The sequence below is a fragment of the Anolis carolinensis genome, chromosome 5 (assembly GCF_035594765.1).
Source record: "Anolis carolinensis isolate JA03-04 chromosome 5, rAnoCar3.1.pri, whole genome shotgun sequence".
In the NCBI taxonomy this organism is placed as follows: domain Eukaryota; kingdom Metazoa; phylum Chordata; class Lepidosauria; order Squamata; family Dactyloidae; genus Anolis; species Anolis carolinensis.
Genome location: NC_085845.1, coordinates 71,272,200 through 71,289,134, shown reverse-complemented (window position 1 = coordinate 71,289,134; position 16,935 = coordinate 71,272,200). Strand labels below are relative to the sequence as shown.

At 40.6% G+C, this 16,935-nt stretch overlaps 1 protein-coding gene across 2 annotated transcripts in view; it reads left to right on the top strand.

Annotated features, from left to right (window-relative positions):
- The first annotated feature begins 363 nt into the window (after positions 1–363).
- The window catches only part of micu3 (mitochondrial calcium uptake family member 3), a 53,053-nt gene continuing 36,481 nt past the window's right edge, over positions 364–16,935 (top strand). For both annotated transcript variants that reach the window (XM_008111715.3, XM_008111714.3), the window contains exon 1: positions 364–736. In XM_008111715.3, coding sequence (XP_008109922.2) covers positions 446–736 — 291 coding nt within the window. In that variant the 5' untranslated portion in view covers positions 364–445. The remainder of the gene's footprint in view (positions 737–16,935) is intronic.

The following is a 16,935-nucleotide window of genomic DNA, read 5'->3' as shown; positions in this document are numbered from 1 at the left end:
ATCCTGCATGGCAGTGTGTGTTATGAGGCTATGAATGGCAAGCCTGTAAGTGCCTTCAGGCCCCACATATCTACACTGCCAGCTTGAACTGGGTACTGTCAACCTGCATTATATGAGTCTACACTGTCATATAATCCGGGCAGGGGCCAACTTGGGCCCTCCAGGTGTTTTGGAGTGGGAGTTGAAGTTAGCAACACCTGGAGGGCCGAAACTTGCCCATGCGGGCCTCAGAGGGCGAGCTGTGGCGATTCAGGCTGGCGGTGAGGCGACTCCGATGGGCAATAGGAGGAAAGGCATTTGGCGCGCGCGAGGGGAGGGGAGGGGGGGAGCACGGGTATCGCGTCTCGCGCTCGGAGGCTCGGCTCTCGCGAGGTTTCCCCGCCGCGGCTGTCACCTTCTTGGCCAGCCGGCGCGAGCTCGGTGCCGCTTCAGGACTCAGGCGACGATGGCAGCCCTGAGGGGGCTCCTGTGGTGGCGGCGCCGCCGCTGCTGCTCCCCCTCCGAGTTGCCTCCGCGCCGCCTGCTGCTGCTCTGGAGCGCGAGAGGCAAGGGCCGGGCGGCGCCGAAGAGCGGTCTGAGCGCAGCGGCGGCGGGGGCTGCCGGCGGGGCGCTGGCTTGGCTCGTCTGTCAGCGCTACTACGGCGAGCGGGAAGCGTTGTTTGGCGGCAAGGGACGCCCGGCGGAGGGACGGAGGCTGCTGCCCATCCCTGTGGCGGCGGCTGCCAAGGAGACGGCGGTAGGTGCGAAGGGAGGAGGAGACGGGGAGGCCCCGCCTAGGCCCTCCCTCGCTCTTGCCGAGAGGTAGAGAATGAAGGCTGTGGCTGCTGCTGTTATGGATGCCGTCTGTCTCTTTCCAGCCTCTTCGCTTTCTCTCCTTCCCTGCACTGCGGCAGCCTGGTAACAAGGCTATTGCTGCGATCAGCATCTCTGTCCTCCTCTCTCGTCTCACCCAGGAGAGATGCCAGTGTAAGGTTGCAGGTGCCTTCGATGGAGAGTCCCCTCTTTATGTGGGCCTCTTCCTACCAGAGCCCATCTACACAGACTGTTTAATGCAGTTTCAAACCAGTGTGGAAGAAGGTGGTTTGTGCAGATGATCCCAAACCCACCCACCTCAACCATTTAATGTACTGTACTGTAGTTTCAAACCACTGAGGAAGAAAGTAGTTTGTGCAGATGATCCCAAACCTATCTACTCTAACCATTTGATGTAGTTTCAAACCAGTGAGGAAGAAGGTGATTTTTGCAGATGGTCCAGAACCTATCTACACTGACCATTTAATGCATTTTGAAATCAGTATGGAAGAAAATGGTTTGTGCAGATGATCCTGAACCCATCTACACTGACCATTTAATGTAGTTTCAAACCAGTATGGAAGGAAGCAGTTTATGCAGATGATACGGAATCTATCTACACTGATCATTCAATGAACTTTCAAACCAGTTTGGAAGGAAGTGATTTCACTGTGCAGTTGATTCCATAGGAAGAACAAGGAGGAGATAGGGCCTCTGTGAGGAGAATATGGGGTAATGCTGACAGGTGACAGGGAAAAAGCAGAACTACTTAATGCCTTCTTTCCCTCAGGCTTTTCACAAAAAGAAAGCCGTCCTCAACCTCAGCAACATGGAGTGGATGAAGGATTAGGGGAAATCCAACCCCAAATAGGGAAGCAAGTTGTCCAGGAGTATTGAAAGAACTAGCAGAAGTTATTTCAGAACCACTGACAATCATCTTTGAGAGTTCTTGGAGAACAGGAGAAGTCCCAGCAGATTGGAAAAGGGCAAATGTGGTCCCTATCTTCAAGAAGGGAAAAAAGGACGACCCAAACAATTACCGTCCGGTCAGCATCATGTCGATACTGAGCAAGATTCTGGAAAAGATCATTAAGGAAGTGGTCTGCAAACACTTAGAAAGCAATGTGGTCATCGCTAATAGTAAACATGGCTTTATCAAAAACAAGCCATGCCAGACTAATATGATCTCTTTTTTCAATTGAGTTACAAGCTGAGTAGATAAAGAGAATGTGGTGATTACATATCTGGATTTCAGTAAGGCCTTTGACAAGGTCCCCCATGACTTTCTGGCAAACAAACTAGTCAAATGTGGGTTAGGCAAAACTACCATTAGGTGGATCTGTAATTGGCTAAGTTAACGAATACAAAGAGTGCTCCCCAATGCTTCCTCTTCATCCTAGAAAGAAGTGACAAGTGGAGTGCCACAAACAGGATCCTGTCTTAGGCCCGTTTCTGTTCAACATCTTTATTAATGACTTAGATATAGGGCTAGAATCATAGAATCATAGAATAGTAGAGTTGGAAGAGACCTCATGGGCCATCCAGTCCAACCCCCTGCCAAGAAGCAGGAAATCGCATTTATGATCATCAAGTTTGCAGACGACACCAAATTGGGAGAGATAGCCAAGACAGGAGCATAATCCAAACAATCTTAACAGATTAGAGAGATGGGCTGAAACTAACAAAATGAACTTCTACAGGGACAAATGCAAGATACTCCACTTCGGCAGAAAAAATGAAATGCAAAGATACAGAATGGGGGACACCTGGCTCGACAGCAGTACATGTGAAAAAGATCTTGGAGTCCTTGTGGACAACAACTAAAACATGAGCCAACAATGCGATGCAGCAGCAGCAGCAGCAGCAGCAAAAAAAAAAAAGGCAATGGGATTTTAGTCTGCATAAATAGGAATATAGTATCTAGATCCAGGGAAGTCATGCTACCCCTCTATTCTGCCTTGGACAGACCACATCTGGAATACCTTGTCCAATTCTGGGCACCATAATTGGAGGGAGATGTTGACAAGATGGAATGTGTCCAGAGAAGGACGACTAAAATGATCAAGGGTCTGGAGAACAAGCCCTATGAGGAGCGGCTTAAAAAGCTGGGCATGGTTAGCCTGCAGAAGAGAAGGCTGAGAGGAGACATGATGGCCATGTATAAATATATGAGGGGAAGATGGGGAGGAGAGAGCAAGCTTGTTTTCTCTTGCCCTTGAGAATAGGACACAGAACAACATCTTCAAATTCCAGGAAAGGAGATTCCACCTGAACATTAGGAAGAACTTCCTCACTGTGAGAGCTCTTTGGCAGTGGAACTCTCTGCCCCAGAGTGTGATGGAGGCTCCTTCTTTGGAAGCTTTTAAGCAGAGGCTGGATGGCCATCTGTCGGGGGTGCTTTGAATGAGATTTTCCTGCTTCTTGGCAGGGAGTTTGACTGGATGGCCCATGAGATCTGTTTCAACTCTATGACTCTATGATTCTATCCTGGAACCAGTTTGATGGTGTTTACAGAGCATTGGTGTGCATTAAAGGCCTCCTTAGAATCATGGAATCATAGAATAGTAGAGCTATCTACTATAGCTATCATGTCTCCTCTCCTTTCATGGGTTTTTGTGGAAATTTGTTGTCTGACCATTCCAAACTGCATTAAATGGTCAGTATAATTGGGACTCCAATCCAACCATGGTGCTATCTCCACTGACCATTTCTATTTGAAGCAGCCAGTCAACAAATTGCAGCAGCCAGGCAACAAAAATCCAAAAAAGTTTGTCTTTAATATTGTGTAATCGCCATCCAGGCATCAAACAGGTTCCATCTGTACAGTGAAACTGGTTTCTTCAGTACTGGTTTGAAATTGGATCAGATGGTCTATTGATAAAGCCAATATCCACCTCGATGGGGTGCCATGTACTGAAAATGGATGAAAATCAAACTATGGAAGATGGTGTTTATTATTATATTTAGACACTACTGCCCCCCCCCCTCCGCCCCCCGGCAATACAGTTAGAAACACAGAGAAGATAAATGTTAAAATAGAATTAAATGAGTTACACTCCTTAAAACAATTCAGTTAAAATGCAATTATAGTCGGCTTTTAGTATCTACTGCTGGGGTTTTGGTTTCAGCACCCACCCCTGTGAATACCAAAACACACAGATATTCAAGTCCTGTTATATACAATGGTGTCGTAAAATGACATTGCTTATATATCAAGGTTTTCGTTTGGAATTTTAAAAATTATTTTCAAGCAGTTAATGATGGAATTCATGGATGCAAAACCAAGATACAGGGGGACAACTTTATGCAATAAATGTAAAAGCATTTAAAAACAATTTAAATACAAAAAATGCTGCACCCTATCTCAGTCTTTAAATACTGAAAAGTTTTTAATCAATCAATTTATTTATTAATTGGAAGTGATTCCTCTATGCTTTTGCCAAAAAACCTTCCAGAGCAGCCTCCATGTCATCTGTTTGTTTTTTGTTTTTTAAAAAATGCAACCTGAAAATGTCAACCTCCATTTGATATTTGCACAAATCTGTTCCATTTTACTAGCATATGATGAAAAGGTGTGGTTTCTCATACTTTTCCACTTCATTCTTCATACCACAGAAGATACATTTGCTCTATGTGTGGTTTGATATGTCTTTTATTGTGCTAAAAACTCTCTTATACTTTGTCAGAGGTAGCCCTCAAGTAGATATTAGAGGGTACCCAGTTGCAAATCCCCACTTTCCCTCCACTTTGTCAGGTGATACACCTCATCATGTTCAGACCATCACATGTGGAAGAAGGATTTTGCAAACGGGGGAAGATATCTACAGGACAGATTATTTTTATCCACTTTATAAAGCTGACCTTGGCAGGAAAAATATATTGAGTTACCAGTTGATTTATGTTAATGATTTTGAAATCTGAGTGGCAGTTTACAGCATGTTATTAGCTTTATGTAATGGTGAATATTCAAGGTCACTAAGGAAATAAAGATTTTAGATCACTGTGGACAACACTATCTTTACAACTATTAATATATAATAATAATTTACACTGCAGGCTTGCAAAAGTGGCTATCGCATATCTGCTAATGGTGTTTTGCTTGTCAATATGGATGTATTTTTGACAGCTCTATGTGAAGTGCAAATAAAATGAAATGAACCACTAGTAATATTTTAGACAGTTGAGACCTTTTGCATTATCAGAGCTTTTCTATGTGAAGGTTGAAGTTTATGTGATGCAGGCATATAGTGCCGCCATCTGGCTTGAGATAAATATTTCATAATAATATTATTCTTTGTTCATGTTGTACTGGACTGTCAGAAGTAGCAAAGTATACCAAGCTACAAACAAGATAGGTTCTGTAGATTTGTTCTTGATTTTGTATGTAAGTCAGAACAGGTAAGAGTTAACACCCCAGAGATGTATGTTTTGCTGTATGTCCTCCTGTTCAGAAGATTTCACCTCACTTTCTGTCCCTGTGATAATTGGATTTTGAAAATGTTGACTTGTGGAAACAAGGATTGGCAAGAAAGTTAGACACATTTCCCTCATGATAATTCTTTCAGGAGTGACTTTCTCTTTCTAGGGCTAGATTTCTTTCACATCTTGTTATCTCACCCCTGTTCTTATATATGTTGTTTATAAGTCAGGTGTTTGTAACTCAAGGGCTGCCTATACCTTTCAGCACGGTTAGCAATTTAAGATGTTAACTTGAGCATAAGCAGCATGAGATTTTTTTTTTTGTTTTCTTTTGTTTTAAGTTATTGATAGGTATAATCAAAGCTTGGAATTAAGTGATAAATTGCTGATCTAACCTAAATTTCCTAGATTCACCAATTAACACTGAAATTAAAAACAGATAAATTAAAATACAGTGAGATGTATTGTAAGCAGGAGAGATTGCTGGTTCGGTTGAACAAATATTAGAACTGGAGGAAGTGTGTCATCTGGCTTTTTTATTAGAAAGCTTAATCTAAATGTATCATAAAAGTTAATAGACTCAGGATTGTTTAAATATCAGAAGCTGTTACACATACTTTGCCAACATTTTCACAAGTCTCGTGCTGCAACAGCTTTACATGGCTACTTCTCTCTTATCTGATGGAATGCACTTTGACAGTGTTCGCAAGGAAAAAGTACTGATTCTCAATTTTCACATACCACCATCTCCAGTTTGGTACTTCTGCCTGTGGCTCCACGCTTTTGTTTAGTTGCCTTGAGAAACAAAGTTGTATCAATGAAATGCCTATTACTTTGACTGTGTGGTGGTAACAGTAGGCCAGAAGGATAATCAAATGGAAGCCCTTGTATATAGTTGCAAGGTTATAGAGTTATAGCCTGTGCTGGATGGGGTCGCACTCCCTCTGAAGGCGCAGGTTCGCAGTTTGGGAGTCCTCCTGGACTCATCACTGAGTCTGGAACCCCAGGTTTCGGCAGTGGCCAGGGGGGCCTTCGCACAACACAAACTTGTGCGCCAACTGCGCCCGTACCTTGGGAAGCCTGACTTGGCCACGGCGGTCCACGCTCTTGTTACATCTCGTTTGGACTATTGCAACGTGCTCTATGTGGGGTTACCTTTGAAGACTGTTAGAATTAGTCCAACATTCTGCAGCCAGATTACTATCTGGAGCACCATTCAGGGAGCATACAACTCCTCTATTGAAGCAACTCCACTGGCTGCCTGTTAGCTTCCAGGCACAATTCAAAGTGCTGGCTTTGGCCTACAAAACCTTAAACAGCTCTGGTCCAACTTATCTCTCCAAACATATCTCCCCCTCAAGATCTTTGAGTGAGGCCCTGCTCTCGGTCCCGCCACTCTCACAGGTGCGGTTGGCAGGGATAAGAGACAGGGATTTTTCTATGGTGGCTCCATGGCTGTGGAATTCCTTGCCAAGGGAGATTAGGGAAGCCCCCTCACTCATGTCTTTTAGGAAGCCAAAGAAGACCTGGATGTGGGACCAAGCTTTTGGCCCATCCTAGACTATAGGTTGATATGACCTAATGGATTCTGTGGATTAATATGAAGTTGAACACGGACTGGCTCTGACTTTTGGCTCAATTCTACTGTCCCTGTTGTAATGGTCACATGGTTTTTATTGTTTTAATTTGATTCGGATACTGACTTTTAATTGTGTTTTATGTTTGGTTTTACTACATTTGTATTATATGTGGCATCTAATTCTGCCATTATGTAAGACCACTCTGGGTCCCCCTGGGGGAGAAGAGCGATACATAAATTACACACACACACACACACATATATATATATATATATATATATAGGTCCCAGGTTCAAACCCTAGGAGTGGCGTGAGCGGCCACTGTTAGCTCCAGCTCCTGCTAACCTAGCAGTTCGAAAACATGCCAATGTGAGTAGATCAATAGGTACCGCTCCAGCGGGAAGGTAACGGCACTCCAGGCAGTCATGCCGGTGGCCACATGACCTTGAGGTGTCTACGGACAACGCCGGCTCTTCGGCTTAGAAATGGAGATGAGCACCAACCCCCAGAGTCAGACATCACTGGACTTAACATCAGGGGAAAATCTTTACCTTTTTTATCCATGTCTAGGTCAACATTTTCTTTATAAAAAAATAAACCCCAAGAATCTGGGTTGACTTACATCCATGGTTCAGTGCTGGAAATGCTTTATGCTCCCTGCTATTCTGGGTTCTTGAAGCAGAGCAGAATGGTAATGGCCATTTTTAACGGGCTTGACAGTCTTCGTAAGCCTCACAAAAAAGATTATTATTATTATTATTATTATTATTATTATTATTATTATTATGCTTGTTTATATTCCGCTTTTTCTCTCAATATGGAGACTCAAAGCGGCTCACATTTAAAAGAATTGTAATGTAATTTATAACATACAAGTATTAAAACTATTAATCATCATTAAAAGCATAAAATCACAGCAGCTCCTGATGATCTTAAAAACATTCTTCTTTAAAAGCCTGCCTGAATAAAAAGGTTTTAACCTGCCACCTGAAAGACATCAGGAAGTGGGCCATTCTGACTTCCTGGGCAGGGAGTTCCAGAGTCAAGGGGCAGCCACCGAGAAGGCCCCTGCTCCCGTTCCCACCAATTGAGGTTGAGATGGAGGTGGGACCAAGAGAAAGTCCTCCTCTGAAGATTTCAGGGCCCAGGAAGGTTCGTACAAAGGGATGTGGTCAGCCAAATAGCCTGGACCTGAACCGTCTAGAGCTTTAAAATCATAACTAGCACTTTGAATTGTGCCCAGTAACAGACTGGCAGCCAGTGGAGCTGCTTCAACAGTGGGGTTGTCCGCTTCCTGTAGCCAGCCCCAGTGAGTAACCTAGCTGCAGCTCTATGAACCAGCTGAAGTTTCCAAGCATTCTTCAGAGGCAGCTGCACATAGAGCGTGTTACAGTAATCCAGACAGGAGGTAACTTAGGCATGTACCAACGTGGCCAGATCAAGCTTCTCAAGGAACAGACGTAGTTGACACACAAGTTTTAACTGTGCAAAGGCCCTCCTGGCCACTGCTTATACCTGGGCCTCCGGGTTCAGTGCCGAATCCAGGAGGGACCCCCAAACTGCAGACTTCAAGGGGAGTGTAACCCCATCCAGCATGGGCTGAATCCCTATTCCCTGATCTGCCTTCTTACTGACTAGGAGTATCTCTGTCTTGTCTGGATTAAGTTTCAATTTGCTTGCCCTCATCCAGTCTAGTACTGATGACAGGCACTGGTTTAGGGTCAGGACAGCTACCTTGGTATTAAGTGGAAAGGGGTAGTAGAGCTGGGTGTCATCCACATACAGGTGGCATCATACTCCAAAACTCCGGATGACCTCTCCCAGCGATTTCATGTAAATATTATGTTAAACAGCATGGAGGACAAAATGGAACCCTGAGGAACCCCACAGGTCAACGGCTGGGGGTTTGAACAGGTGTCCCCCAGCACCACCTTCTGTGTATCACCCTCCAGGAAGGATCAGAGCCACTATAAGACAGTGCCTCCTAGTCACATCCCAGTGAGACGACTCAAAAGGATACCATTGTCAATGGTATTGAAAACCACTGAGAGTTCCAGGCGAACCAACAGGAACACACTTCCCCTGTCTAGCTCTTTGTGAAGGTCATCCACCAAGGCGACCAAAGCTGTCTGTGTTCCACAACCAGGCCTGAAACCAGATTGAAATGGATCTAGATAATCCATTTCATCCAGAAAGCCCTGGAGTTGTGAGGCCACCACACCCTCCAAGACCTTGCTCAGAAAGAGGAAGTTGGACACTGGCCGATAGTTGTTCATTATAGAGGGGTTCAGGGATGGCTGTAGGAAGTCCCTATTAAAAATGGGCACCGCCACTCTGCTGTGCTTTAAGAGCCTCAAATAGTTACTTTTAAATGCTAACTGGGCCAGAAAAGAAGACGAGGAAATTAAAATGCTTTGTTTCTTTCTCCCATTTGGGCAAGGAAGGGATAATGGAGTGGGGACATATCTTTACTCTGCCTCTTGTCATGGCCTCCATAGTGGGTCCCTGATGGAGGCAGGTTGCTTTCCTTGCCCTTCTCCCCCTTTTTCATTCTTTTTTTCATTTTTATTTCTTTTCTATCTGTATTTGTATAAATCCAGACCTCCAAAAATCAACAACGCAATTTACACACACACCCAATTGTAGACCCTCAGATAAACAGATCCTTTTCTTTTCTTTAGTGCTTCTGTAACATGATCCCTCTGTGCATTTTTGGGAGAGGAAAATGTCTGTTTGTGATATGCCCATACCTGCCCTCAACTTATACATGAAGTTAACTTATACATGGGTATAAATGGTTGTACTTGAAAACCCAGTTTATTACACTCTAAGGAAAATTCACGCAAAACTGTGTGAACAGAGATGTGTGTTGGAAGGAGTGTAAGAGCAACATTCATTGCTGTCAAGAAAACTGACATAACAAACTAGCACAACAAAGTATCTTGGAGATTTCACATCAATAGACCCAAAGTCATCATGGATGAAAGCATCAAGCATGCCTTCTTGTCCTTATTTGATATTTTTGGCTGTTTTGTTTTGATTGAAAGCCTACTTTAATCAATCATTTTATAACTCGAGAGAGATAATGAAACACAGAGATTTATTGTGTTTATGCTGGTAAGGTATTGAAATATTCTAATGAGGAGAAAAGATCATAACTATGATGACTGCTTTGTATCATACAGTAATAGTGAAATACTGGTTTATTCAAAATGTTTGCGACCAGAAATGTTTTGGCTTTCAAATTTTTGCGGATTTTGGAATATGTACCCATTCATAGTGAGATATCCTGGAGATGAGACCCCAGTTTAAACACAGAATTCATTTGGTTAAAGTACACCACATACAGATAGCGTGAATATAATTTAATACACAATATTTAATAATTTTGTGCCTGAAATAAAATTTGTATACATTGAAAAATGAAAAAGCAAACGTGTTACAATTTCAGCCATATCATATGTATAATTTTGGAGCATTTTGGATTTCTGGATAAGAGATTCTCTTTCCATACAACCAAACATTTTGTATACTATATAGTCCAAATAATTTACATGGATAAATAATGTTTTTAGGACAGACCTTTTTTGTTATGTTTATGTTTTTGTTTACAGAAAGAATGCTAGATACAATCCTAGTTTAGTTGGAACACTTTTTTTCTACAAGTGTATAGATTGACAGAAGCTACTTTAAAAAAATCTGTTCTCAAATCTTAAACTACTAACAACTGGTTAAGTGAGTTTCGAGCTATGGTTCCTTTTTGAACAAACATATTCATTGTTTGAGTAAATGTATTCATTGAAATGGGCAAACTTGGAACTGAAAACACTGTGGGGAAATAATTTTGCTGATTGGTCAATATTCCAAGGTGAATCAAATGATATTTATTTATTGACAAGGAAAAACACATTTTCTCTGTTTTATGAGACATAATGTGCATTGCCACATTTTTAAGGAAAATAATATGTACATGCTGCAGATACAGGTAGATGTATTGAGATGTATACCTTTCCAAGATTTGGATTTCACACTAAATTGTGATTTAGCATTATGCATAACAATGAATGACTCCCATTCTCTTTCACACTACCATCATGAGTGGAAGATTTCAGTTCTGTTTTAGATTACAATTTGTGCACCGTCTGAGCCTTAAATTATGGTTGTGAGAAAATAGTAGCTAGGTCTTGGTTAACCATAAATAAGATTAGCTTTAATCTTATGGATGCCATGGCAAACTGTGGTACTCTAAAATGAAGCTTTTCATGCTCCTATGTTACAACTCTGCAGGAGTGGATGAGGTCATTGGTGAGTCCCATTGAGAAGGCACATTCATTCTTGTAAGACTAAATTATGGTTTAGTATTACTCTATATACTCATGTATAAGTCTAGAAAACTAACCCTTAAAACCTGGGTTGACATCCATAGATCAGTATGAGAATTGTTCTCTAACTTATCAAAGAAAAGAACCATTCCCTTCTCTACATACAGTAGAGAAAGGCAAGGGCTTAGTCTAACTTGGGAGAACTTAAAGAAGCACCAACCCTGTGGTGGCACCACTTCTGGTCTTTTTGGATGTCTGTGCTGGGAAATGGTGACAGCAGTGGCTGGATAGAATTGTTGTTTTCCCCTCTCAACTTATCCATGGGTCATTTAAAAGTTCATAATTTCAACCTTAAACCTACCCTTGACCTATACATGATGTCAACTTATACATGAGTATACAAGGACAATTCCCTCGCTTATAAACCCTATATCAAGAAGGCACAAAGGAAGGAGCTTATCATACATAAATACAGGGACATATTGGGATCATGTGACTAGAAAATAGAGGACAGATCCGTTCCTCTTCCCCAGAACCTTCAATTTTATAGTGATATGTCAAGAAGCCTTATAATAAAGAAATTTCAATAGTTACAATGTAAGAGAGTAGAATCAGTGTGCAATATACATGCAAGGTACACAGTGCAGGAAATAGTGTTGCACCAAATGCTTAAAATGCTCTGACAATATGATGACGTAAGAATAAATATATAGTAAGTGATAGATAGCAATAAGAATTTTCTGGTGCATAAGGGTAATTTGTAGAAAATGTGGCAGATGCTGTTAGGAGTTTTTGTTTTGTTTGTTTTTTTGGTTTTTTTTTTTAAAAAAAGTTTCTGAATAACTCTTAATTGCAATACTTTTTTACTTAAATTGTCTTTTTTTCTTTCAAGTTCTGTTAGAAAACTGAGTGTCTGTTTTTTACAACCTTTATTTGAAATCATATAATTAAGAACAATCAAATGACACAGGAATTACAAGTAATCTGTACTTCAGAGTTTGGTTAATGCTAAAACAGTTTGTCTACTTTGGGATTTTCCCACACTAAGAATGTGATGTTTAACCTCTTGGCCACCCAGCACGCCAACAAAATTATAACACTTTTATCTACTTGGGAGCATATTATGTTAGCCTGAAGCCAAGACAAGCACAACTTTTGGAACTGTGTTCTTTTCCATAATGTCTTTTATTTATACAGAATCACACTAATTTCAAACAAACCTATTTTGTATCAAGGAATGTGAAAATTGTTCCTTTTAAATGAAAAAAGTGTTTATAACAAACTTAGATCAAAGTATTTGGCTTAAAAGTGAACATTATAATTTCCTATAAAATTTTGGAAAGAATGTGTTTTTAATAGTATTTCAAATATTTGAGTCAAGTATAAAATGCAGCTGAGTAATCACAGTGGCACTTCAAGTCTATTTTCTCATTTCTTTAGACTAAGAGTATTTTGGTCAAACCCTATTTCACTTGTAACAATCCTGTATGATAATTAATTCAGGCTTGTAGACATTTTCATATAATAATGTAGGTTAAATAGAATGAATAATGCATACTAATTATTCTTAATCATTTATAGGGTAGGTCCCACTTACCTTTGGGAGAGATAAAGCATATAAATAATAATAATAATAATAATAACAACAACAACAACAACAACAACAACAACAACAATAATAATAACCACTATAACAATGAATGTGGGTCTCACCATGACAGAAAATAAAAATCTTCTTTTTCTAAAAAGGGCATTCATGTATTTATAGTGATATATTTATAATTTGTATTTTGAAGACATGAAAACTGCAGTAGTATTATTGAGAGTAAGCACAAACAAATGTAATAATTCCATCAGTAAGGGAGGATTGTAATGATGTTGCTGAACATAAATGAACATAATTGTTATTGCTGTGCAAATAATAGAAATAATATTCTTATATGAATAATATAATAGATGATAATGATTCATAAATAAAAAAATCAGTACTGTTATTGAGAATAAATCTTTGACACTTGTTGCTAATGTAAACTACGGTACTTCTATATCAATGGTTTAAGTATCACTGGTTGAGAACCACAGTTTTACATTATTGATAATGGATCTAATTGTGTAGTTACATCTTTTAGCCACTCTTGGCATCAGTTTCCATGCAGTAGATCTTTTATCTGGTGTTCAGCTGCTTTCTCCGTGGGAAAATCACATTTTTTTCTGTCTCTTTAGAGTCAACCTTTTGAAATGATGACCTTAAGGAAACATGAGATCAGCTCTTGGCAATGAACCATTTGTTTCTTCTTTTTTAAATCTAGGAAGAAAATGATGTTATGCTTTACTGGAATTTAACTCAATGTGAGAAATAGCTGTAGTTTTAAGGGCTGCACTAAAATATACTGATGAGCAACTGATTCTATAACAGTGATATGCTTGCTCTTTTAAAGATTGAATCTGTATTTTTATTATAAATTCATAATTAGATTACTAATTGAAAAAGTTTACTCATGTGATTTTTAAAATAAATTTGCACATGAGCAAAATAATGATTCTGAAACAAATGTTTTCTTTATGCCTTTAGCTGACATTTAGACATGCTACAAGAAGCCCTGTTTTAGAAGAAGCATTCTGTTTTTGGTGTAAAAAACTGACAAGCTTTATCTGGCATAAACTTTGCTTGATGCTCATATGCTTTGGAAGTCTGTGCATTAAAAATATCACAAAAACTCAAAAATCGGCTGATTGATTAGAAGCCACTTTTATCAGTTAAGAGTTTATAAATGAACTGTCTTAACCCTGTACCTGCATAATCTGCAAAGAGGATAGACTAAGGCCCCATATAAAATCCAAGTTACCTTTTTTTGAACTGGATTATATGGCAGTGTAGACTCGTATAATCCATTCCAAAGCAGATAATCTGGATTATCTAATCTGATAATATGGATTATATGGCAGTGTAGATCCAGCCTCAATTAAAGCCCTATAAAGGCCCGTCCACACAGCCATACAATCCAGAATATCAAGGCAAATAATCCACAATATCTGCTTTGAACTGAAACTCTATTTTACAATTGTCAGTGGGATTGTTGTGGGAAAGTGGATTATCTGAATATCCATACTATTTCCTTATTAGTACAACAAATAGGGTAATATCTCTGGTAAGCTTTAATGTGAATGTGTTGTAATCCTGTATCTGAAGACTAAAATTTGTTATTTATAAGAAGACTAGCTGTGCCCGGCCACGCGTTGCTGTGGCGAAGTATGGTGGTATGGGAAATAAAGTATTGAGGAACTGGTGGTAGTTAAGGTAAAGGGTAAAGGTTTTCCCCTGACGTTAAGTCCAGTCGTGTCTGACTCTGGGGGTTGGTGCTCATCTCCATTTCTAAGCCGAAGAGCCGGCATTGTCCATAGACTCCTCCAAGGTCATGTGGCATGACTGCATGGAGCGCCGGTACCTTCCCGCCGGAGCAGTACCTATTCATCTACTCTCATTTGCATGTTTTTGAACTTTAGGGTTGGCAAAAGCTGGGGCTAACAGTGGGGGCTCTCTCTGCTCCCCCAATTCAAACCTGCGACCTTTCAGTCCAGAAGTTCAGCAGCTCAGCGCTTTTAACACGCTGCGCCATAAGGGGATATTATTTCCTAAAGGTTGTGAATATACAATATTTCTGATTGGGGTTTTTTTGTCTGTTGGAGGCAAGTATGAATGCTGCAATTAGGCAAAATGATTAGCATGTAATGGCCTTGCAGGTTTAAAGCCTGGCTGTTTCCTCCCTGAGTGAATTTTTTGTTGGGAGGTGTTAGCTGGCCCTGATTGTTTCCTGTCTGGAATTCCCTTGTTTTCAGAGTGGTGTTCTTTGAGATATTTTATGTGCTTCTACTGTCTGTGGCCCTCAGAAAACAGAGGATTTGCCAGACTTTGGTGATGGGAATACTTTGTTGGGAGGTGTTAGCTGGCCCTGATTGTTTCTTGTGTGGAATTCCCGTTTTCAGAGTGTTGTTCTTTATTTAGTGTTCTGATTTTAGAGATTGTATTGTTCTGTTATACCACATTAATTTTTATATATTCTGATTTTAGTGTTTTTGAATACTTGGAGCCAGATTGTATTCATTTTCACAGTTCACAGAACAAAATGGAACAGATGGAAATAACAACTGAAATGATCAGCAAACGAGTGCAAAAAGTCAAGAACTGGACATCGCCTGGTAGTGATCAACTCCATGGATTTTGGCTCAAACATCTGATTAGTTTACATGGAAAAATGGCCCAACAATTCAATGAGATGCTGCAGAAAGGAAGTATCAGTGAATGGCTAACAACTGGAAGAACATACCTGATACAAAAGGATCCAGCAAAAGGAGCAGCACCAGGAAACTACAGGCCAATAACGTGTCTGCCCACTATGTTTAAACTACTGACTGGCATCATAGCTGACAGAATTCAAGACTATCTTGAAGAAAAAAACATCTTGCCAGATGAACAGAAAGGCAACAAACGGAAAAGCAGGGGCACAAAAGACCAGTTATTGATTGACAAAATGATTCTGGAGAACTGTAAGAGCCGAAAAGCTAATCTTCACATGACGTGGATTGACTACAAAAAGGCCTTTGACTCACTCCCACACAGCTGGATCATCAAGTGCCTGGACGCCATCGGGATTAGTAAAAACGTTGGCACCTTCATTGAAAACATGATGGAGCACTGGAAAACTGAACTGTTTGTTGGAAATGAAAGTTATGGACTTGTCAACATCAGGAGAGGAATTTTCCAGGGAGACTCATTGTCCCCTCTGCTTTTCATTATTGCCATGATCCCTCTGTCAACAATCTTACAAAAAACAAATCTCGGCTACCAAACATCTAAGAATTCTCACAAAATTTCACATTTGATGTACATGGATGACCTGAAGCTATATGGGAAAACGGAAACTGAAATCCAATCTCTGACCAACACTGTCCGAATTTTTAGCACTGATATCAGCATGGAGTTTGGTTTGGACAAATGTTCGACAGTGGCATTGAAGAAGGGAAAAATAATTGAAAGTGAGGGCATCAATATGCCCAATGGCCAAACAATAAGGTGTCACCAGCCAGAGGCCTATAAATATCTGGGCATATTACAGCTGGACAACATCAAGCATGAACATGTGAAAACTATGGTCAGTAAAGAATACACACAAAGGGTCAGAAAAATTCTCAAAAGCAAGCCCAATGGAGGCAACACCATCAAGGCCATAAACACCTGGGCCATACCTGTCATAAGATATACTGCTGGCATTATAAACTGGACACAGATGGAACTGGACAATTTGGACAGAAAAACAAGAAAACTCATGACCATTCATCATTCAAGGCACCCTCGCAGTGATGTTGACCGGCTGTATCTGCCTAGAAGATCAGGGGGCAGAGGACTCTTACAAGTAAAACAAGCAGTCAAAGAAGAAGAACATGCCCTGGCAGAATATGTAAAGCAAAGTGAAGAACCTGCTTTGATTGAAGTCAAAAATCAGAAACTCCTCAAAGCACAGCAGACAAAAAACCAGTACAAGAAAACTGCACTACAAACTAGAGCTGACAGCTGGCACAACAAAACACTGCATGGAAAGTTCCTTGACAAAATTGAAGGAAAAGCTGATAAAGAGAAGACCTGGCTGTGGCTCACGAATGGGACCCTGAAGAAGGAGACAGAAGGCCTGATCCTTGCAGCCCAGGAGCAAGCCATCAGAACAAATGCAATCAAGGCCAAGATCGAAAAATCAGCTGATGACCCAAAGTGCAGACTGTGCAAGGAAACCGATGAAACCATTGATCATATCCTCAGCTGCTGTAAG